The 27829-nt window shown below is 41.4% G+C and overlaps 2 protein-coding genes across 8 annotated transcripts in view; both read right to left on the bottom strand.

The window, feature by feature from the left end:
* The window catches only part of mtmr3 (myotubularin related protein 3), a 36641-nt gene extending 26932 nt beyond the window's left edge, over positions 1–9709 (bottom strand). For both annotated transcript variants that reach the window (XM_058069874.1, XM_058069873.1), the window contains exons 1-5: positions 9526–9709; positions 7471–7545; positions 7172–7228; positions 6189–6278; positions 4371–4487 (exon numbers count right to left, since the gene is read on the bottom strand). In XM_058069874.1, coding sequence (XP_057925857.1) covers positions 4371–4487; positions 6189–6278; positions 7172–7174 — 210 coding nt within the window. In that variant the 5' untranslated portion in view covers positions 7175–7228; positions 7471–7545; positions 9526–9709. The remainder of the gene's footprint in view (positions 1–4370; positions 4488–6188; positions 6279–7171; positions 7229–7470; positions 7546–9525) is intronic.
* Positions 9710–13915: 4206 nt separating this feature from the next.
* The window catches only part of cux2b (cut-like homeobox 2b), a 184147-nt gene continuing 170233 nt past the window's right edge, over positions 13916–27829 (bottom strand). For all 6 annotated transcript variants that reach the window (XM_058071245.1, XM_058071246.1, XM_058071244.1 and 3 more), the window contains 7 exons: positions 27031–27132; positions 24530–25362; positions 22899–23064; positions 22516–22821; positions 20782–20970; positions 20430–20706; positions 13916–18723 (listed from right to left, as the gene is read on the bottom strand). In XM_058071245.1, the coding sequence (XP_057927228.1) occupies positions 17931–18723; positions 20430–20706; positions 20782–20970; positions 22516–22821; positions 22899–23064; positions 24530–25362; positions 27031–27132 (2666 nt within the window). In that variant the 3' untranslated portion in view covers positions 13916–17930. The remainder of the gene's footprint in view (positions 18724–20429; positions 20707–20781; positions 20971–22515; positions 22822–22898; positions 23065–24529; positions 25363–27030; positions 27133–27829) is intronic.

Below are 27829 nucleotides of genomic sequence, written 5' to 3' on the forward strand. Positions count from 1 at the left end.
TCTAAATACAATGCGTCAGTACTGTTATCTGATGAATTATCAGCATATATTGATATATGATATCATTATGGCGGTCTTTTCATTTTACATGGGGCAAGTTCGGGCAAGTAGTTCTCTCACCTTAAGGATTCCCCATGGGCAAGTTATTTTTGTACACTTTGTAATTTTGTTGTGTTCATACACAAATCTTCCTTACAGTGGCTAACAATACTAGTTACTGTGGAATCAAGGTTAATACTGCCATGCTTTTAATGTGAAGGTTACTTTGCACTGAAGAGTGTGTGCGCGTTTTAAATGCCGTGTAACTAAACTTGTGGTTTCACGCTGCTTATCAATAAGGATTAAGTTAATAATACTACACCACGTGTTGACATGGAATGGAGGATTGGCCAATTTGTCATAGAAATATGAGCCTTTTGAATCTCAAATGTTATGTTGGACCATGTGAAAATATATATATATGGTGGACTGAGACTTGAAGGGGTTAGTTGACAAAAAACAGGTTCCACTATATTACAAACAGTACAGTTTTTGAACTCGCCACCTAACAGTAATCTAGAGCCTGAGGCCGGGGTTCACGCGCAGTCTGGATGCATGCATGATTGACAGGCAGTCATCAGCAGGCCAAGGTTCTGCTACTAAAGAATGATGACAGGCTGTCTGTCAGATGGCCTTGGTTGATGTGTAGATTTAATGCGTAATGACTTTTAATGCTTGAAGCTTAACATGGTCTACAAGCAGGTCTTCTACGTAGCAACCAAATTTCATAAAAAGGCATACAAAATGCTACAGAACCACTCCAAGCCGTGCATGTCTGATTGGTACTTACTGACACCTCACAACAACAACTCTGATCAGAAACAAAACAGAAAGGATAATGTAAGCGGTTCTTGATGAGTTGGAACTATTCTCCATCCACACAGAGCTGCGACCATGGCACATTCTAGATGTCCCGCATCATGCAGACGCAGTAATTCCTGCTAAGATAATCTGGACGTCATCAAAATTCCTGGGCTGCTAGCGCACTTCCAGCACTTCCCTGCCGGCGATTTGCGAGACCCCCGCCATGTGATGCTCATGCTCTATCAACTCGTCCAAATAATGAGAGTGCAAACATTTGGTCCCTTTGATGTGAGCACAGAGAGGCAGTGTAAGCCTGGAACCTAAAGCGACATCGCGGTTCAAACATCGCTCTCTCATTCCATCGAGGTTTTGAAAAATAAAAAATAAATCATAAATGATTGCCGTTTCATGGTTGACTATGGCATGTTAGTAATCCAAAAATATTGAAAAACAAGTTATATGTAGGCGGCACGGTGGTCTAGGGGTTAGCGCACAGACCTCACAGCTAGGAGAACAGGGTTCAATCCCACCCTCGGCCATCTCTGTGTGGAGTTTGCATGTTCTCCCCGTGCATGCGTGGGTTTTCTCCGGGTACTCCGGTTTCCTCCCACATTCCAAAAACATGCTAGGTTAATTGGCCACTCCAAATTGTCCATAGGTATGAATGTGAGTGTGAATGGTTGTTTGTCTATATGTGCCCTGTGATTGGCTGGCGACCAGTGTAGGGTGTACCCCGCCTTACGCCCGAAGACAGCTGGGATAGGCTCCAGCACCCCCCGCGACAATGAATGAATGAATGAATGAAGTTATATGTAGTATTTTGGTCACTAGGCGTATGTAATAGTTGAATATAAATACTTTGGTGTCAAAGTGCCAAGTTTCTGGCTTCTTACCGTGCTTCTTCGCCGATCCATTTGAAAACCTTGCAATGTGTTGTAAACAAAGAATAATAAGAGTGTAAGGGTGACTAAGGAGGTTTTTATATCATGTCTAAGGGGCTTTGATAATGGTCAAAAATCATATTTACAAAAACCATTTATTAATTAAAAGGGACGACTGCGTGTATGTATCTGAATACTGTATGTGTTACAGAAGCGCTGATTGATCGGCAACCGATCAATATCGGCCGAGTTCTGTTAAAAAACATGTATCAAGGCCAAACACAAAAACCAATCGGCGTGTGACGCAAATTGTCTGTTGTGTCATGTCTTATTTCCCGAGTATTCATATTACTCCAAAACATGCAACCAATGACCAATACTACTTATAAATAAATTGAAAAATGTATGGTTTAGCCATGTGATCGGTATCGGTCTATCTCAATAGACTGTGTTTAAAATGGAGTGGAGAAGATGGACAAAGTAGCCAAAAATGTACCACTTCCACACTTAAGAGGAGAACTTGTCAGAGGTCGCCAACTATCATACAGCTTAAATTTTAATTTTAATCTTTTGAAAATGTGACCTGATACAACAACAGAAATGCAGACTTGTGTAGGCTTACTTTGAAATCATTTAAAACACTAAACTACATGTCTTATTTCCCAAGTATTCGTATTACTCCAAAACATGCAACCAATGACCAATACTACTCATAAATAAATGGAAAAATTTGATTGGTATCGGTCTATCTCAATAGACTGTGTTTAAAATGGAGTGGAGAAGATGGACAAAGTAGCCAAAAATGTACCACTTCCACACTTAAGAGGAGAACTTGTCAGAGGTCGCCAACTATCATACAGCTTAAATTTTAATTTTAATCTTTTGAAAATGTGACCTGATACAACAACAGAATTCAACTAATGCAGACTTGTGTAGGCTTACTTTAAAATAATTTAAACACTAAACTATGTAGGCTTTTTTGACTTGTCCCCGTATTTGTGTAAATTTTTTAATTTGTGTAGAACCACCACTCTAGATTATGGCACACATTATCAATTCAAATTAGACTGATGCATTTTATTTCCAGGCAGAAAATACCTGAAAAAACACCTGAAATTTTGGTATAAATTCAAATATATGTGAACCACTTTGTCCTGAATTTTGATGGTCTAGTACAGGGGTGCGCAAACTACGGCCCGGGGGCCACATCCGGCCCGCCAAGTGTTTCAATATGGCCCGCCTGTTTTTTTCCAAAGTATTTCATTTAAACTCAACATACAACCTGGCATCATGGCTTGAGCCAACTTTTTGATGGTTGAGGTAGCTGCTTTATCAATTTCGTTATTTGATGTGGTCTGTTGTTTACAAAATGCTCCTGGAAAAAGGAGCACAAGCACAATAATAGTAATAATAATAATAATAATAATGTTGTCAATAATGATAATAATACTACTATTATATTAATATTGTTGTTAATAATATTAATATAATAATGGTAGTAATATTACAAAATACTCCTGGAAAAAGGAGCACAAGCACAATAATAGTAATACAAATAATAATAATGTTGTTGTCAATAATGATAATACTACTATTATATTAATATTGTTGTTAATAATATAATATAATGGTAGTAATATTATTATTATTAACAAAATAATAATAATAATAATAATAATAATATAATAACATTACCATAACTAATAATAATAATAATTCTAATAAAAATAACAATAATAATAATAATAATACATTTATAACACACTTTACATCAAATAAATGATTTCAAAGTGCACATATAGCAGATTGCATGACACTTTTACATGTAAAATATGTGTAAAAATATAGGTGTAAAAATGGACTGTTATGTGTAAAATACTACATAATCCCCCCCCGTCAATTTTGTTAAATTAATGCGGCCCGCGAGTCAAAAAGTTTGCCCACCCCTGGTCTAGTACAATTTCTCTTTTTGTTTCATGATATTGAGAAAGAAGCGAAACTAATAAAAGTGTTCAAGACTATATGACTTGTCATTACCCAAATTTCTGGCCGTGCCAAGTCGGTAAGGGAGCAGCAGGCTTATCTGAATGCAACACGTTCTCTTATCTTGTGTGCTCACTTGCTTCACACGACACGAGTAAGCGTTTCCGACATTTACAAAGTGTGTGTTAGAAGTGGTGTCCGACAAAAAAAATTGCGTTGCGGAAGCGTGAAAAAGGTTTTTGGCTTCAAATGGGGACATTGAAATTTGCAGTGTGGAAAGAGGATGTATCGTAAAAAATTATTTGGTAACACGGTTAGCTTCCCTTTTAACCTGCTGAAATGACAACAAAGAGAGAAAGAGCGTGACTGTTGCACATCTACTCTGGAAGGACCGCCGCCATGGCAACAGCTAGTGCAGAGAAGTGAGTGTACAATTCGAGGTGGTGAAGAGTCACGTGGCGTCGCTGCCAGAGCAAATCATCTCTGAACGACTTGGTCACAATAGCGCTGGCACAATGGCTGCACAATGAATCTGTCCATTCACAACATTCTGCCGTATTTTGACACTCATGAGTGCTTCAACGTTTTTTGTTTTTTTTTTAGTACATGACATGTGCTCTTGTATCTTTTATCAACTCCATAACTTTTGCCAACGGTACTTACATTGACAACCGACTCCTTGAACTTGATGTGCAGGCGGTAGTTGGACATTGCAATGATGGCATCCTCTGCCCTGCCGACATACTCTGTAAACTCCCCGTGCAGCTCAGGAAAGGGCACCTAGCAACAGCAGGAAAGATCACAATAACAGTTTGATCACCTGTGTTCATCATGTACGACACGTGGATCAGCACACGTATTGTTTACATATAATCTGATACTGGTGCTGAATCTGTTCATTTTACCAAATCAGTACTTGGAAAAAAGGAACACAATAGCAGGGCTCGACAATAACGATGTACCGATGACCCGGGGCAAGTTAAAACAAGTAAATCCAATCGGTGATATTCCCGTCGGGTAAGTTCACTTTAGCATGCCATACTGCAAAGAGTTTTTTTTTTTTAAGCGGTTCTTTTTGGGTGTTGTTAAAAAACACGGACTGCGTAATTCCGGTGGTAATTTGCAAACCAATCCTTGCAAATCTTGAAATGGACCAATCAGAAAAGTTTATTTAGACCGCGGTCCGTAGTCCACAGTCCGCATTTTACCCAAAACCGTGGGTAAAACACACGACGAAAACATCTATCATGGCGTCCCTGCCAACATGGTCTAATTCTTCAACAACTTGTGAAGAAAAACAGTAAAAAGTGATGAACCAGTGCCTCCTAAACAAGTATTTTATTAGTGGCAGCAAATCAAATAATGGCACAGGTGAGTGAATCACATTGCTGTGATAATTTGAAGTAGTTACAATGAAATACCACCGATTAGATCCAATACCAAGTGCTGATTTTTTTGCACAAGCTACAAAATCTAGCGCTTACATTTATCTGTGTATTTTTCCTCACCTTTGCTTCACAAATTATTGTTTGACCATTGAGCTTTTTTTTTTCTGGATTAAAAACACTTTACTAGTACACAAATGTGTCTATTCAGTAATGTTTCATTGTGGTGCACAACTTATAAATACTTACTACGACTATGATGTGTAAGGTAGTATGGCATGCCATGTTAACATACAATTTTTCAGACATTCCTCCAAATAATCTGATGAATTATCAGCATATATTGATATATGATATCATTATGGCGGTCTTTTCATTTTACATGGAGCAAGTTCGGGCAAGTAGTTCTCACCTTATGGGCAAGTCATTTTTGTTTTTAATGTAGAGCCCTGAATAGCCTTTTATTTTCATGGAATTTTCTGACATGTAAAGTGGAAGAGAATCAGCATTTCCCACACATTCATTTATTTATTTAATGGTGGTGGCTCGCAACAAACAAGATTTGGGACTACCTCTATAAAGCACCTGTTCTGCCAGAGAAGACAGGACAAAAGGGATCAATCCGTATTGCCAACTCAATTTTTTAAAATAATATAGAGTATATATTGTTTTTCTCAACCAGCAACAAGTGCTACTGTGAGGCCCTCCCTCATCTTGTTTGTTTACTCAATTTTTGCAAAGTCACTATTGTCAATTATGCAAATTTAGGTCATTCCATCAACCTCCCACTCCAACCCACCACAAATAGATGTGATCCTGTGGGAAAAACTGATACCATACAAATCAAAATTTTAATTTAATTTTAAATAGTTCATACCAAAATGAAGATAAAGCTTCTTTGGATGTCAACTCAATAAGCAAAAGTGACTAAAATGAAACCGGGTTTCAAATTCAATTCAAAATTCCCTTTTTTCCCAAACTCAGCTATAGGTTTAGAATAAGGTTATATCTTCAAATATTTATACGTTATCGATATAATTAGATGAAGTGGTTGTCACAGCATGAGAAAAAGCAATGAAGGACGATGGTTCCTCACCTGCATGTTCTCCTCCTCCAGGACGGGGGATTTCTTGGGGAAAATCTGATTGGCCTGGATACACTCCAAGCTCTTCTGCCCCTCTTCCTCCTGCACACAAAAAAAGACCAGTTACAGCCAAAAACTTATTTCCCATACTGTATTTTCCTTAGGTATTAATATGGCTTCTCCACAGAACATTTGCCACTCACACTGGCAAATATGCAACTGGTTTGCATAAACTGTCAATGGTTAAAAGGCTAGATGAAGACCACTTTGGCCACTGTTGTAATTTGGAGTGGGAAAAACGAGCTTTATTCCACCTTTTTTTTCAAAACATGACCTTGGCACTGAAACATAATTCATTCCAAGTCTGTATTCACCCCATTCATTATTCATTCACTGCACAGTTACACACACTGGTAGGAGTGGTAATCTACATAGCCATATCTGCTCTGGCAATTTGTATTTCTCCAACCGCTACCAAGCATTCCTTCACATTTCATGTGCAGCACTGGAAGCGAGAGGGAATTATGTTGCCAAATGACACAACAGCATTCCAATCCCTGTGTGCTTTGTTTATTGTGAATGGAGTAAAAAGATGAAAGAAGTAAAAAAAAATAAAAATAAAAGGCAGACAGATAATGGACAGTGTTGCTGCATCCTGCTGCTTGCTCAGCATAAGCTGCTGCTGCCGTGGACGGACGGTCCGTGCAGCTGGATGATCAAGCATGCTGAGATAAAGAGCCTGAGAAGCCACCCAAACACAGTCTACCACACGCATCTATTATTGTGTTCATGGCGTACGCAATAGGATAAGGAATAACTGCAGTTCTAAAAGAAAACGTCGTCCCGCTACCTTTGACACAGCAGTCGTTGACATAATTGTTACCTGTTAAACAGCCAATAAATATTTAACATCAATCGAGAGGTTTTCCATGCAGACTGCATTACAGGAGTTACCGCAGAGCAGTCAAGTCCATATTGAAAAGAAAGTACTGTACCATGGCCCCTGTGAAGGAGTGTGGGTCACCCAACTAGGAAGCCAGGCCTGCCCCGCCCTGTGCAAAAAAAGCAAAAAGACACATTTAAGAAACACGAAGCAAACACAAAAAAATGATTGTCTTGCATGTATGATGCAACAAAGGGAGAGTTGCAATATTTGTACAAAATAGTCATATTTTGCCAAGTCTAATACCAAGTAATTTACCTTGAAAAATTAATTTTAAAGCAGCGACTACAGAAACTATACAAGGCTGCAATGTATACAAAAATACAATGATGCAACATTACTTGGTCTTACCACGGATGATCAGCAATGGACACTGTGTAGTCCAGATGATCTGGTTTAAGGTGTTCACAAGACAGACATGGAAATCTGTGGAAATGAAGGCAAACATCATTTTTGCATGAGAACATTCTTACCACTGGCAAAATAGCTGTACCGGTGCTCATAGTTAGTAGTAGTTAGTAGTCAAAAAACTAATTGGAAAAACTAACTGTGCACTTGCAAGACTCGTATGACCGACATAAAAATTGTTTATGGAATACGTTCTTAAACCACCTAATCAATCAAAATGTCCTACCAAAACAACCTAAGTCAGCTAAAATATGAGGTCAGTGGGAGCAGATCCTACACAAACCAAAGCATAAGGGGAAGGGAGCAGAACAAAACCTGCACCCCCATCAGCAGCAGAGACAAGGACTGGCTTGATAGTGACCAAGTATAAAGATTTGTGCCAGTCATGAACAACTCGTTCTCAATTTTTATTTTTTTTTTCCTGGTACTCAGCTCAGTTAATTTGTTCACCAACTCATTATTCGAACCACATTTGTACGGATACTTTGACAAAGCATCGTGTTTTAATGACTCACGGATACTTTGCTTTGACGAACTCCAGTTTCACTGACTCACAGGCACTTGATGAAGACTCGTGAGAAGAGTCGAGCATCTTCAGCTTAGTTGCCGAGCTTATCGGGCATTTACATATGTATGTTCTTTATTGAATTTATTGAGTATTATTTACTTTACTTATCACCGATTTATATTACTCTATCATCATGTATTTTACTGAACAAGCCATCTACAAAGTCTAGTTTATCTCCTGTACAGCGACCTTGGGTGTCCTGAAAGGCGCTTTTAAATAAAATGTATTATTATTATTATTATTATTAAAGTCACTAGCTCAAGGTTAAATATTTTTCAACTAAAAAACACAAGAGCAGCATCACCGGCTAGCATATGTTACTAACAGTACTTTAAAAAAAGACTTCACAAAATGTCATATTTTCACAAGTTAAACAGCAAAAACTGATTAAATTGTCATTAACTGGTCCCACACGGCCCGTAAGTAGCGCGTCCACATACACACAACCAACAATTTACAGTCATGTTGTAGTTACGATAGCTATCACTGAATATATAACCTAACCTTAACAGTCAAACTTAGCCAAAATCAGCAATTCCTACAATAAATGTATCTAAATGAACAACAAAAATCAACAAAAGAGCCACTTGGGAAATCGGCTCTTCTGAATGAGCCGAGCCATAAGAACCGGCTCTTTTTTCTACATCACTAGAGTCTGACCCGGAGTTGAGAGTCACCCAGCTAAGCCCCTTTAGAGCTTTAACGGTATTGTTGCCCCGTGACATGCCACAATGTATCACAGGGTGTTTATATTATCCGCCGAACACCATAAATCTGTACTAACGTGTGTTTGTCTCGTTATTCCGTAGGAGAAGAGTTGATTCATTGCAATAAAGGGGAAGCACTACTTGCACAGCTAACAGTGTTGACAGCGAGTCCAGCAATGGGATTAAATCATTAGGAATCGCAGAAGGGCCATGTTATAAACAAAGTATTAAAAAAAACAAAACAAAAAGGAAATGTACTATAACGTAATATTACGATGGCATGAAAACTATGCACAGGGATAGTGGGTTGTGTGCACAAGTTGTGCAAACAGCTAACACAACTAATTACGTAAGATTACTCTTTTTTTTTCTCCCTCTTGTTTGCTGACGTTACATTTTATTGAGGGAAGTGACAGAAGAATGCAACCACCGTAAATGTTGCTCATGCTAACAAGCTACTGCTAATAATACCAAGCTCGATTACGGGGACCGTAATTAAACAACATTAAAGACGACTTCTGAGCAATACGACACTGTAGAGCAGTGTTGTTCGCCGGCGGTCCCTTTTCTGTAGATTGCAAGGCTTGTTAGCAACCATTAGCTACTCCAGCTAACGCAGCTCGCAACTGTTTTTGTTGTTGTGAAGATGGAGGGCGGACCCCAAAGCGGAGGCCTCTGTCAAAACACACCGCCAACGAACGACCACAAGCCGGCATTACTCACCAGCCGCGCGAGTGACGAGAGACGTTCAAAGGCCGCAGAATCACCCGAATCCCGTACAGTCGGTCGGCAGCAAATGAACCCGGAGAAGATAAACAGACATAGCCGAGCCGACGCTGAGCTTTCACTGTGTCCCTTTCCACCACTGAGCTGTCGTCGCCATTATCGCAAAATTGTCGGAGCCCGAGTTTACGTGTTTATGACGTCATCACGCCGAAGCCGTGCGATGGGGCGGGGCGGGGCCGCGGGGGGGTTGGCGCTCGCGCAGCATGTGGTACAATCATGTAAACATTGGCGACCGCAATCACCGTAATATAGTACATTATTCAACTAATTAATATTAAAAACAATACCAAAAGTACTGGAAGTACCAGATTGTAAGCGTAGCATCAAAACAAATATGCTGGTTTCTTGTATTTATTAATTAATTTCTTTTACAATATTTATGCCAGTTTTATCTATAACAGGGGTCTCAAACACGCAAAAATGTGTCCCGCAGGACACTAGTTTGAGGCCCCCGCCTTGATATGAAAGTTTAATGTTAGCAAGTTTGATATGGATGCTGTATGGTATCATGTACCCAGAAAAAATTATTACGTTTAATTAATGTTCATGTTAAAGGTTAAATAACTGTTAATAGTTATCCTCCCTATCCGTGTGGAAGTGGTAAGTTTTTTGGCTATTTAAGTTGAAAGGAAATAACTTGAAGGCTACTGTTTAGGTCGCTAGCTCTCTAGTTTGCGAGTTAGCATGTGTCTCAAGACCCTGCAGTTGTGCAATATGTTGTAAATAAAAAAAGTATAAATGTGACTATGTGTGTTTTGTCATGTCTACAGGGCTCTAATAATGCTTTGTTCATTTTAATCTGAAAAAAATAATTTGTCTACCCACCAACTATATGTGGTTTCTTAAGTTTTTATTATTTGCCGTTTTATTATTATTATTATATTTATTTATTACTGATTGATTGATTTTCTTTATTCTTGATTTGTTTATTTATTTTTCATCTTATTTTGTGTAGAAAAATAAAAATGTGTCACCTGTATGTCCCATTTATTGTCTGTTATTTGAATAATTTAACTGTATTCTATTGTACTCAATATTTCTGTCGACTTGTACCTCTTTTTAATAATATAATAATATATTTACCTTTCTTTGACTCAAAAAAATGGCAAAGTGGTATATTTTAAATACATGCAGAAAGTGAATTAGCAATAACTGTAAAAAAAAATTAGAATAAAATAAAATATACTAAACAGTTAAAATTATTACTAAAATGGGGGAAATAATATTAAAATAATATTAAATTTCATTTAATTTCAAATGTGTGCTGATTTGAAATAATATAAGAAATAAAAACACCAACACAGCCATGTTTTAAATAATTATGTATTGAACGATGGCTTACATATGCAACTTTTCCAAGAAGATCCATCTTTTAACATGTTTGAGCCATGATGTGAGAGGCATTATCTTTATTTTGCCTTTCAGGAAACTTTGCAAGAAAACCTCACTGTCATTTGTTCACAACGGAGCGAAATCATTTCATGTAAGCTGACCAATAATGTAAATGTTTAGTCACTCTATTATACCATATAATGAGTAGCTTCAGTTTTACAGAAAGCTTTGCTTTTGTAATAACACGGTTATAAAAAAAAAAGCCCAAACCCTCTTCAGTCAGTCATGCCTTATGAGTAGGCAAAATGCACGAGGCGTTACTATGATATGGCACCAAAACATGATTTCAGTACTTTGTATGACGGCAATGTTACTCGGGTAGTGGCTTTCAGAATGAAATCTATCGGCTGCAACATGCATAGACTTCACTATAATAAAAAAGACTTAAGTGCTGTTGAAATGTCCCTGTGTAAGAACAACACAAAAAAAAACACAGTCTATGCCTTCTCATGTCTAAAAAGATTAGCTGCATGCAAAACAAAGACATTTTCATAAGGATAACGCTTTTCATAAATACAGTTCTTTCCAGGCTGCACGTTTCATGTCAGAAAAAAAAGGCATTTCACTCAAAAGCAGGGGTGTCCAAAAATTAATTCATTATTATGGGATGTATTACATGTATAGCAGTGTTGTTCAGTTATCTGAGCATACACGACTCACAAAAAAGTACAGATATTTGTATGTTTCTGTATTTTTTTGCTGTTCTCACATAGTAGGTGTGCAATACATGAACGAATCACTAAATGTCCTGGTTGAATTAGTTATGGTTATGCTGTTCACTTTTTGACATCATGTGGCTAAGATCACACATATTTGACCAACAGTGTTTCGCCAATTGCACTGAATCGGTGTAAATGCACAAAATATGAAGTGACAAATACATTTCTACCTTCATCAATAGCAAATGTAGCAACATATCAGACTGATCCAAAAAAAAAAAAAGTAGGATATTATTTTGGTGTGAATCGTTCGGCAGAGGTTTAGTTCTTATTAAGTAAAGTACCTCGACCAGTCGGAAAATAGCAATTAGACACTTTAGTCGTGTCCCTGGATTTTCACTCACTCTTGTTACCCTAACAAGGGGGTACGCCAGGGGTGTCAAACTGGGTGGCCGTAAGTCAAAGCATAGTTTAAGCCTCACATTTAAAAACCTTAAAGCGGGGGTCTCAAACTCCCCTGGGTGGCCATAAGTGAAAGCATAGTTTAAGCCTCGCATTTAAAAACCTTAAAGCAGGGGTCTCAAACTTGCGGCCCGCGGGCCAAATGCAGCCCGCGAGACGCTACTTTGAGGCCCCTCACCTTGATACCAAATTTTAATGATGAAATGACAGCTTAAAGCTGTGTGCGTACACCGGACACAATTAACATGATTTTGCCCCCCGCCTATACTGTTACCCTACCCTGTTTTGCTTTGGATTAGCAATGAAGCTAAAGGCTTATGACGCTTATGGGTACAAAAATAAATGCAGGAAATGATTTGGAATAAAACGGTCAAGATAAAGCATCTCATAAAAACATGTTGTTAAAGTTACGACGCTGCTCCCAGATGGAACTGAGTACGATGCTAACTTGCTAATTGGGTCAAATTATTAAGTTTCATTAATGTTCATGTTAAAGGTTAAATAACTGTTAATACTGTACATTTGAATCTGAAAAAAAATAATTTCTCTACCAACTGTATGTGGTTTCTTACGTTTTTCTTATTTGCTGTTTTATTATTATTTTACTTATTTATTACTGATTAATTGATTTATTGTATTTATTCTTAATTTGTTTATTTATTTATTTTTATCTTATTTTGTGTATAGAAAAATAAAAATGAAGATATTTGAGAACAGTGGAATGTTTTATCAGATATTTTGGTGTGGAAAACCGGAACCAAAGTACTGAAAAAATGTAGGGTATAGCAGAAGCATTTTTTTATTGATTTTTTTTTCAGTTTTTAATAAATCCGTTTTGTTTTTTTGTTTTTTTTTAAAACCTGATGCGGCCCGGCTTCACCCAGAACTCCGGTGGCCCCCCAAGGTAAATTGAGTTTGAGACCCCTGCCTTAAAGGATTTGAACCAACGTAATTGATGCACATATACACAGATTTAAAGTTGCAAACATGACAGAACATGCCCCAATAAAAATTGGTCATTTTTCATAGTTCAATATGTGTATGATCAGAAAACAACAGAAATTCCACTGAGGCTTCCCAACAGGATTTGGATCCTGAGTTGAATATTCCTATTTGTGAGTGATCTTAACCCCCCACCCGCATCCTTCAATTCTTATGTACTATATGGACCTCGTTTGGGCACCCCTGCTCCCAAATAAACCTCAAATCAAACAGTATATTACATACAAACATGGTGGCATGAACTCCAGCGAGAAACATATACAGTAAACCTCGGATATATCGAACTCGGATATATCGGAAATTCGCTCACAACGGACAGATAAAAAAGAACCGATTTTTCTGTAATGCATTTCCAATAAAAATTCATTGCATATATCGGATTTTTTATAACGGATTTCGCCTATTTCGGACAAAATCTCCAGTCCCGTTCCAATGCATTTCCATGAAATTTCCCTCGCATATATCGGATGGCCGCATCGTGGCGCTCCGATTCGCCGAATCGTGACAGGCCGCTATACGACGTCATTTGCAACGTTTGCAGCGTTGCCTGCGCGTCCAGGTACATTGGAAACATAGTCAAGGAAGTGCCTTTTTATAACGGATAAAATCCGATAAAATACGCATATACCGGATATAAATCCGATATATGCGTAAAACGGACATTTTCCGGTATACGCATATAACGGATTTCGCTTATATCGGACAAAACCAGTGGGAACAATTGAATCCGATATATCCGAGGTTTACTGTATGCGGCTTCAACATAAAATGGCACCCATTGCCCCCCCCCCCAACCCCACACCACCCTTTGCAGGTTCAATTTATGACACATTGACGGAGCTTCATTTTAACTTGCAACGACTCCCCCTGAGAGTTGCAGTACTTCAAGTGGTCCGTCTGCGATTGCGTCACTCTCTTGTTTTTCCACCAAAGACGAGGACGGCGGTTTTGAGTAAAGCTTTAGAGAAAGCAAGGCTACCCTGAGAGAACATCTTAAATGTGGGCAAGCTAGACCGGACCATCCATTATAAGCGTTTCATTCTAGTCAAGAATTGAAGATATTATTTTATGTAATGGTGTCATATATATATGTATATATATATATATATCTACGTAATACAATCCAAGTGTTTACTACCAACTTCCACAATACAGTCAATGAAAGGACTTGGATACTAATAATGCTGATATCTGACATCGAGTCCTCATCGTTATCTAAGTGCTGTAAGTAATCTAAATTGTGGTTTCCGAATATAAAATAGAAGCAAAAATACATTAAAAAAAAAGAACATTTTTGCAAGCATGACAAATAACTGGTATACCAACACAAAAACACAACGATAATAAGCGAGGATAATTAACTTCCAAACTGAATGTTTCCACGTGGATGAGGTCATACTGTCATAATGATCATGCTCTCTGCAGTGTCGGGTCGTACGTAAAAACATGCATGATGCGTTCGAGGTTGAGGTGTTTTTTTTTTTATTTTATCAAGTATACATTATTATTATTATTATTATTATTCTAGCTACAGTACATGATCCGTTTTGGAGAAAGTGCACTCAGTCAGGTGTAAGCTTGGAGGAAGATCACCTAGAAGGGAGTTCCTGTGGCTCCCTTCTTTTGAAAATAATAAAAGTTGATGTTTGTTTGTCAAATGCACATGGCGTGGTTCCAACGTTATTCGTTCAAAGAAGCACGAGTTGTGTTCATGAAATAGAAGAAAGCGTATGGTCAAATGCATGATGGGCATTAAGATATTCTCAGGTCAACCATAGAGCAGTGATTCCCAACCGCCATGTTAGATCATTGGGTGTACAGCATGGGAATAATCCAATTTCACTTCATTGGTCCGCAACAGGCGGCACATGCAAACTCGGCCATCTCTGTGTGGAGTTTGCATGTTCTCCCCGTGCATGCGTGGGTTTTCTCCGGGTATTCCGGTTTTCCTCCCACATTCCAAAAACATGCTAGGTTAATTAACGACTCCAAATTGTCCATAGGTATGAATGTGAGTGTGAATGGTTGTTTGACGAAATGTGCCCTGTGATTGGCTGGCCACCAATCCAGGGTGTACCCCGCCTCTCGCCCGAAGACAGCTGGGATAGGCTCCAGCACCCCCGACCCTCGTGAGGAAAAAGCGGTAGGAAATGAATGAATGAATGAATGAATGAATGAATGAATGGTCCGCAACAGGCGGCACAGCTAGGAGACCAGGGTTCAATTCCACCCTCGGTCATCTCTGTGTGGAGTTTGCATGTTCTTCCCGTGCATGCGTGGGTTTTCTCCGGGTACTCCGGTTTCCTCACAAATTCCAAAAACATGCTAGGTTAATTAGTGACTCCAAATTGTCCATAGGTATGAATGTGAGTGTGAATGGTTGTTTGACTATATGTGCCCTGTGATTGGCTGGCGACCAGTTCAGGGTGTACTCCGCCTCTCGCCTGAAGACAGCTGGGATAGGCTCCAGCACCCCCCGCGACCCTCGTGAGAAAAAAGCGGTAGAAAATGAATGAATGAATGAATGAATGGTCCGCAACAGGCGGCACAGCTAGGAAACCGGGGTTCAATTCCACACTCGGCTATCTCTGTGTGGAGTTTGCATGTTCTCCCCCGTGCATGCGTGGGTTTTCTCCACATTCCAAAAGCATGCTAGGTTAATTAGCCACTCCAAATTGTCCATAGGTATGAATGTGAGTGTGAATGGTTGTTTGACGAAATGTGCCCTGTGATTGGCTGGCGACCAGTCCAGGGTGTACTCCGCCTCTCGCCTGAAGACAGCTGGCATAGGCTCCAGCACCCCCGCGACCCTCGTGAGGAAAAAACAGTAGACAATGAATGAATGAATGAATGAATGGTCCGCAACAGGCGGCACAGCTAGGAGACCGGGGTTCAATTCCAACCTCGGTCATCTCTGTGTGGAGTTTGCATGTTCTCCCCCGTGCATGCGTGGGTTTTCTCCGGGTACTCCGGTTTCCTCCCACATTCCAAAAACATGCTAGGTTAATTAGCGACTCCAAATTGTCCATAGGTATGAATGTGAGTGTGAATGGTTGTTTGACTAAATTGTTTGCGAATGTTTATATGACAATTTGGAGTCGCTAATTAACCTAGCATGTTTTTGGAATGTGGGGGGAACCGGAATACCCAGCGAAAACCGATGGCTGAGGGTGGAATTGAACTTGGGTCTCTTAGCGCCACCCTATTAATGTTTGGTAAATTGAAAAATGCTAATGGGCTGCATGGTGATCGAGTGTTTAGCGCACAGACCTCACAGCTAGGAGACCCGAGTTCAATTCCACCCTCGACTATCTCTCTGTGGAGTTTGCATGTTCTCCCCATGCATGCGTGGGTTTTCTCCGGGTACTCCGGTTTCCTCCCACATTCCAAAAACATGCTAGGTTAATTAGCGACTCCAAATTGTCCATAGGTATGAATGTGAGTGTGAATGGTTGTTTGTCTATATGTGCCCTGTGATTGGCTGGTGATACCCCGCCTCTCGTTCGAAGACAGCTGGGATAGGCTCCAGCAACCCCCACGACCCTTGTGAGGATAAGCGGTATAAAATGAATGAACGAATCAAATGTTGGGTGCAAAAGTTGTGTGTATGAGGTGGAATTTGAGTTTCTGGGCATGCCCTGTGACTTGAGTATTTCTCCATAGAAATGCATGAGCTGCAAGAGGGACTCACAGGTACTCATCTTGTCAGCTTACTTGTCATTAAATCCGGTACAAATCGGACACATGGGGAACGAAACACGAGTAAGAATTTGCACATGTGACCTTTACCTCGAACGAATCAAATACCCGATTCACTTCAGTGAATGACTCGAGTCAGTCAACTGTAGTATCTTTTGTTTGGGGTATTATCAAATCAGTACGATGGCTGCATAAAGGTTGGGAAACACTGCCTTAAAGGGACATGAGAATTATAGTAAAATTAATCTAATAACTAATAACTCATGTAAACTGTGCTTGTGTGTGCTGTACGCGATACCGGCTACGCTACGCATGTGGGTCCTCAAGTGTAACTCTCATCAACCGTTTGTAGAATCAGAGCAAACAACATCATTTAAAAGTACCCCCCCTTGTTATTTTTCTTTTTTTTTTTTTCTTCCTCTTGTTTTCACTCAAGTAATAAGCACAGGTGACTAACTACGGAGAATAAGAGGGTCAGGTGAGTACCATGCTACATGGGTTTTTCAGAGAAAGGCTATTGCAGACAATTCTACAACATGTACAAACACATTTTTTTTTTATACGTGTGAGTTACAAATATCTTCAAACATATCACCAAGGAACTAATTACATACGAGAATGTGGAATATTTAGAGTCTTAAAGGACTATCCCTCGATCGGTAAAATGATTTCATGTTCAGTCGCATCTTTAAAGATGAAGAAAATCTGAAAAATTGCTATGCAAAAAGTAGCAAATTTGGTCAATGTCTTTTTTTTTCAAATAGTGCTTTTCATGGCTTTAAGACAGGAGTCTTGTTTTTTTTTTTTTTTTTTTTTTTTTTTTTTTAATCTCACCAAGTGGCAATCTACAGGATTTTCGGTGCGCATCTTTATGACACCGTAGCTGCAAGTCTCAAGTCTCGAGTCTCGAGGCTAGAAGTCTCCATGTCCAGTCCAAAAAAAAAAAGACAAAAATACAGCTAGTGCTGTCGTACAGTTACAAAAAAAAACCCAAAAAACAAACACCACTTAGAAATTTTCTATCTCCAACTTGAAGATCTTGAAGGGAATCCAGCATCGTGTTTGCTATGTGTTCCCATTTCCGGTCCTTCCGGAGCCAGGCTCCATTCCGAGTTTTTATTTGCTACTTTAAAACTCCCATTCCAGTGTTTCTTCTCGATTGGCTGCTCTCTCTAACCTATGGATGATGTTATTGAGGTTAGCCATTTTCTCATTGCGTCTCTGACTGCTTCTGTTAAGCTTGGGGCTCTGGAAAGGAGGCGGCGGGTTGGGGTCCAGGCTGTGATTGGTGCTCGTGGAGGGCGGCGTCGGGAGCGAGGGAGATATCGGCGCAGAAGAGGACGGCACGGGAGAAACCGACATCATAAGACCGGGTGAGGACGCGGCAGACGGGGAGTTTAGAGAGACCTCTAAGCTGCTGCGGCAGGCTTCTGACGAGGCCTTGAAGCTCACCGGGTCGATGGGAGACTTTCCGGAGTCTTCTCCGTCGTGCCTGGACTGGGATGCTCTCTGGGGGGCGTCTATGGAAGCATAAAGCGCGGGCTGACTGATCATTTCCTCCTCCTTCTTCATGCTCTGGCCAGCTAAGATGGTCTCACAGCAGCTGATGGCAGGTTCCTCATGCTCGCTTTTCAACTGCGGGAACTCACACTGAGCTCTCGAAGGTCTCACCGAGCACCCTGCCCCCACCGTTCCCTCGTTCTCCCCGTCTAGTACCGCCTCCTGTTTCACGAAAGGATGTGGAGCAGCGTTGGCGCTTGGAGGAAGGCTGGAACGGTTGTGTCCTGAGGGCGGCTGCGGCGGCCTCCTGTCCTCCCCGTCCGAGTGAGGACTCTGTGTCGCTGGAGGAGAGTAGCTGTGGTGCTCGGCATCCGTGTCATCTGGCAGGCCCTCCATGAGCACCTCACGCCTCATCCTGGACCTGCACACGCAAATAAACACAATTAGGCCAATAATATTAAATATTCAATTTATAAAAAAAGAGGCACTGATTTGACTATACTGTAATATATTTATACTTTGGGCTGTTTCTCATGTAACCAAGGCGACCATTAAAGTTTGATGTGGCCTTTATCGTTTATACGTACAGTACGTATTTTAGGAAGTTAGTGTTGCTTTAATTTAATAATGATAATGCTTTTATTTAATTTGAACATGCATCAGATTACAATTGAATGTATCACATAATCAGTTCCCAGTTCCACATGTCCAAAAGGAGTAGGAAGAAGCAAAGCTTATTAAATCCTACCCCTCCATCTGGCACTTTTACAATCAGTAACTGTTACATTTGTTCACTTCCTGCTTTTCCAATATAATTTAAGTTTTTTGTTATTTAATTTTTTAAATTTATTTAAAAAAAACTAATTTAAAATTTTTAAAATTTGTTTAGAAAATGTAATTAAAAATACAATACATGCATTTAATTTTTTATAATTAATAATCAATTAATCAATAATAATTTAATAATTTATTTTTTTTATTTAATTTACAAAAAAATATTAAATTTTTTTTATTATTTTTTATTTAATTAAAAAAATGCATTACATGCATTACATAATCAGTTCCCAGTTCCACATGTCCAAAAGGAGTAGGAAGAAGCAAAGCTTATTAAATCCTACCCCTCCATCTGGTACTTTTACAATCAGTAACTGTTACATTTGTTCACTTCCCGCTTTTCTAATATAATTTAAGTTTTTTGTTATTTAATTTTTTAATTTAATTTTAAAAAATAATTTAAAAAAAATTAAATTTAAATTTGTTTAAAAAATGTAATTAAAAAATGCATTACATGCATTACATTTTTATAATTAATAATCAATTAATCAATAATCATTTAATAATTTATTTTTTTCATTTAATTTACAAAAATGTAATGAAAAAGATTCTCATTTAATTAAAAAAAATGCATTCCATGCATTACATAATCAGTTCCCAGTTCCACATGTCCAAAAGGAGTAGGAAGAAGCAAAGCTTATTAAATCCTACCCCTCCATCTGGCACTTTTACAATCAGTAACTGTTACATTTGTTCACTTCCTGCCTTTCTAATATAATTTAAGTTTTTTGTTATTTATTTTTTTTAATTTAATTTTTAAAAATAATTAAAAAAATTTAAATTTAAATTTGTTTTAAAAATGTAATTAAAAATGCATTACATGCATTTAATTTTTTATAATTAATAATCAATTAATCAATAATCATTTAACAATTAAATTTTTAAAATTAAATTTACAAAAAATTAATTAAAAAAAATTACATTTTTTTTATTTAATTTAAAAAAATGCATTACATGTTGAAAAAAAAAGTTGAAGTATTTGTGATTTTAGAAATAAGGAGTTAGTATGTTCTCTGTAGGCGGCATTATGAATGATCTTTACTGGCCTTTTTTGCAGTACATTTTAGCGAGTGAAGATTGCTTTTATAGTTATTAGCTTATATTTCCACACAATAAGTAAGATATGGTAGAACCAGAGAGCAATAAAGAGTGTGGAGTGATTTCTGATTGAGAACAAATTTTGCTTTGTTCAATATTAAAATATTTCTGTCCACCTTATGTTGTATATTTGTAATATGAGGTTTCCAGCTCATATTTTCATCTATTGTGATCCCCAGAAATGTGTGGACTGGCCTGTAGTTGTGGAACCAGTTGATAACAGTGTTGGTTTTGAGATGGAGCTGGGACGCCAACATCTCGATGGTGTTCTGCGAGGGGTACGGTTCCAGGAGGTAAGCCTTCCGAAGGGTTTCTTTCTCCACCGCTCCCAGCACCACCCGCGGCTTCTTCACCTGGCCGTAAGAGCACAGGTCTAGCGAGGACAAGGCTGGGCTGACGCATTCGGAGCGAGTACTGGGCGAGTCGCTGTCTGAACCCGTGCTCAATAGCCCGTAACGCCTTTTCAGGTACGCTGCAGAGAAGAAGGTCAGTTAAAATCCATACCACTCGTACCAGAATGCATTGCAATACATAGTAACATGTCCACCTTTCTTCTCCATCTTCTTCATCGCTCTCAGTTTGTCGACATTGTGAGGATCGTTGAGCCACAACTGCATGCGGACAAATGGCTCCCTGCCTTTTAGGCTGAGTTTGTGCCAAGGTTTGGGCCGGGACAGCAGGTCAGAGACAGATCCTTGAGTCAGACCCAGAATGGTCTCCCCAAAAAGACGCTGACCTGTTGGGGAACATGCACACATGTAGAACATGTAGAACACAACAGCACTCTAGAACAGGGGTCTCAAACTCAATTTACTTGGGGGCCACTGGAGCTAAGGTCTGGGTGAGACTGGGCCACATCAGGTTATCAAAAAAAAACCCTGCATTTATTAAAAACGGAAAAATATATAAACTTTTTCAGTGCTTTGGTTCTGATTTTCTACAATAAAAGCTCTGATAAAACATTCCACTGTTCTCAAATATTCATTCATTCATTTTCTACCCCTTTTCCTTACGAGGGTTGCGGGGGTGCTGGAGCCTATCCCAGCTGTCTTCGGGCGAGAGGCGGGGTACACCCTGGACTGGTCGCCAGCCAATCACAGGGCACATATAGACAAACAACCATTCACACTCACATTCATACCTATGGACAATTTGGAGTGGCCAATTAACCTAGCATGTTTTTGGAATGTGGGAGGAAACCGGGGTACCCGGAGAAAACCCACACATGCACGGGGAGAACATGCAAACTCCACCCTAATCCCTAACCCCTAACCCCTAACCCTACCCCAACCCTACCCCAACCCTAACCCTAATCCTGAACCCTGAACCCCTAACCCTAACCCTAACCCTACCCCAACCCTAATCCTAACCCTACCCTAACCCAAAACTAATCCTAACCCCGAACCCTACCCCAACCCTAATCCTAACCCCGAACCCTACCCCAACCCTAATCCTAACCCTAACCCTACCCCAACCCTAATCCTAACCCCTAACCCTACCCCAACCCTAATCCTAACCCTACCCCAACCCTAATCCTAACCCCTAACCCTACCCCAACCCTAGCCCCCGAACCTCTAATCCTAACCCTACCCCAACCCTACCCCTAACCCCTACACCAACCCTAATCCTATTCCTAACCCCGAACCCCTAACCCCTAGCCCTAACCTTACCCCAACCCTAACCCTACCCAAACCTAATCCTAACCCCGAACCCCTAACCCTACCCCAACCCTAATCCTAACCCTAATCCTAACCCTACCCCAACCCTAATCCTAACCCCTAACCCTACCCCAACCCTAATCCTATCCCCTAACCCTACCCCAACCCTAATCCTAACCCTAACCCTACCCCAACCCTAATCCTAACCCCTAACCCTAACCCTACCCCAACCCTAACCCCCGAACCCCTAATCCTAACCCTACCCCTAACCCTACCCCTAACCCTACCCCTACCCCTACCCCAACCCTACCCCAACCCCACCCCTAATCCTAATCCTAACCCTAATCCTAACCCTAACCCCTAACCACACAGAGATGGCCGAGGGTAGAATTGAACCCTTGTCTCCTAGCTGTGAGGTCTGCGCGCTAACCACTCGACCGTGCCGCCCTGTTCTCAAATATCTTAATTTTTATTTTTCTGCACAAAATAAAATGAAAAATAAATAAACAAATCAAGAATAAAGAAAATCAATCAATCAGTAATAAATAAATATAATAATAATAATAATAATGTGATGGAAGAAGAAGAAGAGCTTCCTATGGAAATATAATATTGTAGCGTACCTAGATTGTTGTCTGTTAAGACCTCTTTGACTTTCTTTGTGATTGCATAGGTGTCCAACTCAGAAGACATGGCCACCAGTTCCTGGATGCCAAGTGGGTGACTGGGGTGATGCTGGCCCATAAGACTGGGGGTGGACTTGCCTCCTTCCGTTTGGGAAGGCAGCCCCAGAACCAGGCTCTCGGGCTGCTGGTTCTCCTTACTGCTTTCCAGGGAGAGGCTTATCGGCTCCACCAGCGGACTGGCGTGACCCTCAGCGGGGCTCACGGGTGGGGAGGGCAAAGACTGGGTCATGACCGGACTTTTATCTGAGGGTAAGCCAAATAAAATTATGAAAAAAAAGAAGTTGATTTAATGCAAAAGCCAGCTTGTGACGCAGACTCACCATTAGTGTGGCCCTGGTTGGGGGTCTGGTTGAGGGTCTGTCCGAGCTGATCAAGTAACCAGAGCTGCATGCGAATGAAAGGTTCCCTGCCTTTCTGGGTCAGTTTGCTCCAGGGTTTGGGCCGTGACAGCATATCACTCACACTCCCCTGAGAAAGCCCAAGCACCTGCAATAAACATGGAAGGAATGAGAGGAGCCATTGAAGCCAATGCTCTTTCAAGGAATGATACACTTCAGGCGAACGGCCACTAGAGGGAAGCATAACACCATAAAGTCGAGTCCATTTAATCTAGGCTGTTTTTACTTGGCAGGATACATTAGAACAGGGGTCTCAAACTCAATTTACTTGGGGGTCACTGGAGCTAGGGTCTGGGTGAGACTGGGCCACATCAGGTTTTCAAAAAAAAAACGCATTTATTAAAAACAGAAAAATATACAAACTTTTTCAGTGCTTTGGTTCCGATTTTCTACAATAAAAGCTCTGATAAAACATTCCACTGTTCTCAAATATCTTAATTTTTATTTTTCTGCACAAAATAAGATGAAAAATAAATAAACAAATCAAGAATAAAGAAAAAACAATCAGTAATAAATAAATATAATAATAATAATAAAACGGCAAATAATAAAAACTTAAGAAACCACATATAGTTGGTGGGTAGACAAATTATTTTTTTTCAGATTAAAATGAACAAAGCATTATTAGAGCCCTGTAGACATGACAAAACACGACTATAGTCACATTTACACTCTTTTTTATTTACAACATATTGCGCAACTGCAGGGTCTTGAGACGCATGCTAACTCGCAAACTAGAGAGCTAGCGACCTAAACGGTAGCCTTCAAGTTATTTCCTTTAAACTTAAATAGCCAAAAACTTACCACTTCCACACGGATAGGATAACTATTAACAGTTATTTAACCTTTAACATGAACATTAATCAAACGTAATAAATTTTTCTGGGTACATGATATCATACAGCATCCATATCAAACTTTGCGCGGGCCGCGCTAACATTAAACTTTCATATCAAGGCGGGGGCCTCAAACTAGTGTCCTGCCGGCCACATTTGGCCCGCGGGCCGCGTGTTTGAGACCCCTGCATTAGAATGAACATTTTAACACCAACTTCCTCCCAAACAAGTTCATTCATTCATTCATTTTTTATCGCTTATCCTCACGAGGGTCGCAGGGGGTGCTGGAGCCTATCCCAGCTGTCTTCGGGCGAGAGGCGGGGTACACCCTGGACTGGTCGCCAGCCAATCACAGGGCACATATAGACAAACAACCATTCACACTCACATTCATACCTATGGACAATTTGGAGTCGCTAATTAACCTAGCATGATTTTGGAATGTGGGAGGAAACCGGAGTACCCGGAGAAAACCTACAGACTCCACATGCAAACTCCACACAGAGGGTGGAATTGAACCCTGGTCTCCTAGCTGTGAGGTCTGCGCGCTAACCACTCGACCGCCATGCAGCCCATTACCAATTTTTAATTTACCAAACATTAATAGGGTTGGGGCTGCACAACGGTGAAGTGGTTACCACGCAGGCCTCACAGCTACGAGACCTGACTTCAATTCCAATAATGGAATTAAAAAGCAAGTACGTCAGGAAAACTGACCTTTTCACCAAAGATCCTCTGGCAGATTCCGTTCTTCGCCAGCTTCTCTTTCACTTGCCTGGTTAGCTCGATGGTATCGACCTCTCGGTACATGTACAATTCGTACTGCTCTGGAGTCAGCGGCGGGACGGTGGGCTTCAACGCTCGGGGAACATATGCTGGGTAGTAAGAAAGCCGCCCGGGACTCGGGCCTGGGGACTCGCCGCTGACTGATGTGTCCGATTCCACCTTCACCTCCATGGGTCGACTCAGCCCCAACTCCTCTTCAGGGGCGGAAGCCTCCTCGCTAAGACACTCACCGTTCTCCAGGCGGGGCCAGGGTCGAGTCAGAACAGAAGGACCAGAAGACGAGGACGACACAGACGGAGAAATGGAATTAAAGGGTCGAGAGCTACCCACACCGGAGAGCCCCATCGACCCCCGCTCCTGAGCCCAGTGCTGGTCGAAGTAGGTGCCGACTTCTCCGATCTCGGACTTGACTTTGCGAATGATGTTCTGAACAAACGCAGCTGGAGAGAGGACGCTGAGGGGCGTCTGGGGACTGCTGATGGAATTGGCCATGCAAACAGTAACGCAGCCCCCTTCTTCTTGTTTGATGGAGATAGGCAAAGGCAGGCCCCTGGAGCACTCAGGAGGACCCAATCGTTCCACTTGGGCTGCGGTGCCAACTGTTGAGGTTCTTCCACAGCCATCCATGTCCACCAGGGTCTGCTGCTGGGACTCCATCTCCCTCCTGGCCTGTTCTAGGATGTTTTTAATGGTTTCGTCAGAGCTGTTGCTGGTTCCGTTGCTGCTTCTGCTCAAGGTGGTGTTCACCGATGTCCTGGAATCCCCTGAAGATGAAAGGTAGGCAATCAAACAGGGCATCATATCATTCTATTTTAAGTGACAAAAATCCACAACTCAACTCAAAAACATTAAAGTGTCCCAAGAACCAGATTTGGCCGCCGAAGACCAGTTCGCCCAGGCACCCGCCCTTGACCGCCACCCAACACACAATGCACCGGACCCTTATGCTTGCCCCCGTAGGTTGTGGGTCTACGAGGGGGAGATCCCGTGTGGCTTCTTCGGGCTGGGCCCGGCCGGGCCCCACGCGTGAAGGCCCGACCACCAGGCGCTTGCCTGCGAGACTCTCCCCCGGGACTGGCTCCAGGGTGAGGCCCTGGTATCCCACATCCGGGCGAGGTACGGTTCCTCTTGGTTTTGTTCATAAGGGTCTTCTGAATTGAATCATTCTTAGTCCCGGACTCCTCCCTGGTGAGGTGTTCCGGGCATGCCAAGCCGGGAAAAGGCCCCGGGGCAGACCAAGGACACGTTGGAGGGATTATGTCTCACAGCTGGCTTGGGAACGCCTTGGTGTCCTCCCGGTGGAGCTTGACGAGGTGTCCAAGGACCGGGAAGTCTGGGATTCCCTACTGAGACTGCCGCCCCCGCGACCCGGACCCGGATAAGCGGAAGAAAATGGGTGGATGGACATTAAAGTTTTCGAAATAAATTGTTCCGGATATTTTTTGACTTTAATCCATATTTCTGTTTGGTAGCCTATTGTTTTGTAACAACATAGTTGATTTAACATGCAAACTCCACACAGAGTGGAATTGAACTCGGGTCTCCTAGCTGTGAAGCACTCGACTCGACACTCTTTGGGGGACATATTGGGCTCAAATTTTGTAGCGGAGCGTGCCGCAGCGGCAGTGGTAATTTAGTAGACTGGACTGCGCCGAGATGGGCGTGGTGGCGCACCAGGGGAGGCGCAGTGACCATTTTGTGACAAAAACAGTGCGCCAAAGGTGATTGGTTATTGGGGTGATTGATTGGTTAAGATTACACTGGACTGTGTTAAACACTCTCACACCTACTCTCTTCTCTCTTTGCCACTCGCGCCTGTGGGAGGGATGGAGGCGTGGGTGCGCGGCGCTATACCAAACTGCACCGCTCACGAAAGTGTGCTGGCCACACCCTGTTGGCGTGACGTAGGGCAGGTGTGCTGCGCCTGTTGTACGAAATTAGAGCCCATTGTCTCATTCCGGGGCGGTGGTTAGTGCACAGACCTCACAGCTAGGAGACCAGGGTTCAATTCCACCCTCGGCCATCTCTGCGTGGAGTTTGCATGTTCTCCCCGTGCATGCGTGGGTTTTCTCCGGGTACTCCGGTTTCCTCCCACATTCCAAAAACATGCTAGGTTAATTAGCGACTCCAAATTGTCCATAGGTATGAATGTGAGTGTGAATGGTTGTTTGTCTATATGTGCCCTGTGATTGGCTGGCAACCAGTCCAGGGTGTACACCGCCTCTCGCCCGAAGACAGCTGGGATAGGCTCCAGCACCCCCGCGACCCTCGTGAGGAAAAAGCGGAGAGAACATGCAAACTCCACACAGAGATGGCCGAGGGTGGTGGAATTGAACCCTGGTCTCCTAGCTGTGAGGTCTGCACGCTAACCACTAGACCACCGTGCCGCCCTCCACCCAAATATAAGTGACAAAAAAAACGTATCCACAAACCTCCCCTCTGTGACTGGATCTCCTTCTTGGCCTGCTCCAGGATATTCCTGATGGCATCGTCTGACCCAGTTTCTGGAGTTCGGATGCGTGGAGTGATGCTCCCTGCCACAGAGGGTAGAGAAAGAGAGGGAGCAAAAGGGGGGGGGGCAGGGTGAGTGGGCTGGTTGATCAGAGAGCAGTTTCAAGGCTTTACTTTTGACTGGTAGATCAATGGCTGCCTTTGAGTGTGTGTTGTCTGAGGTTGCTGTATACGGGAAGCTCAACTTTCAAAAGCTGTGAATCTAGGGAGAAAACAAAGTTGAAAAGTAAGACTACAAACATGGCACAGGCAGGAAGCCGAGAATAAAGTCAAGGATGAGTTCCAGGTTAGTTTTTTTTTTTTTTTTTTTTGTCCAGGAATTAAGCCACTGTGAGACAGTGACTTAGGAAGCTCCTATGTACGTTCCACTGTGCAGTTCAAATGTGTCCCGGGTTTTACTTTATTGCAATGAAACACATTTAATACTTATTGTAGTACTACTAAAGATGTGTGTGTGCGTTTGGGCATGTATGTGTTAGGGGTGTGTATTGGCAAGAATCTGGCGATACGATATGTATCACGATACTAGGCTCATGATACGATATATCACGATATATCACGATACTCTTGTAGTTAAAGATTATTTCCTGGAAAAAACTGAATTTACACCAGCAATATGCAATTACTAAACACATTTTTATTCCATTAGAACAGTAAATTAATTCATTCATTTTCTACCGCTTTTCCTCACGAGGGTCACGGGGGTGCTGGAGCCTATCC

The sequence above is a fragment of the Doryrhamphus excisus genome, chromosome 4 (genome assembly GCF_030265055.1).
Source record: "Doryrhamphus excisus isolate RoL2022-K1 chromosome 4, RoL_Dexc_1.0, whole genome shotgun sequence".
Classification (NCBI taxonomy): domain Eukaryota; kingdom Metazoa; phylum Chordata; class Actinopteri; order Syngnathiformes; family Syngnathidae; genus Doryrhamphus; species Doryrhamphus excisus.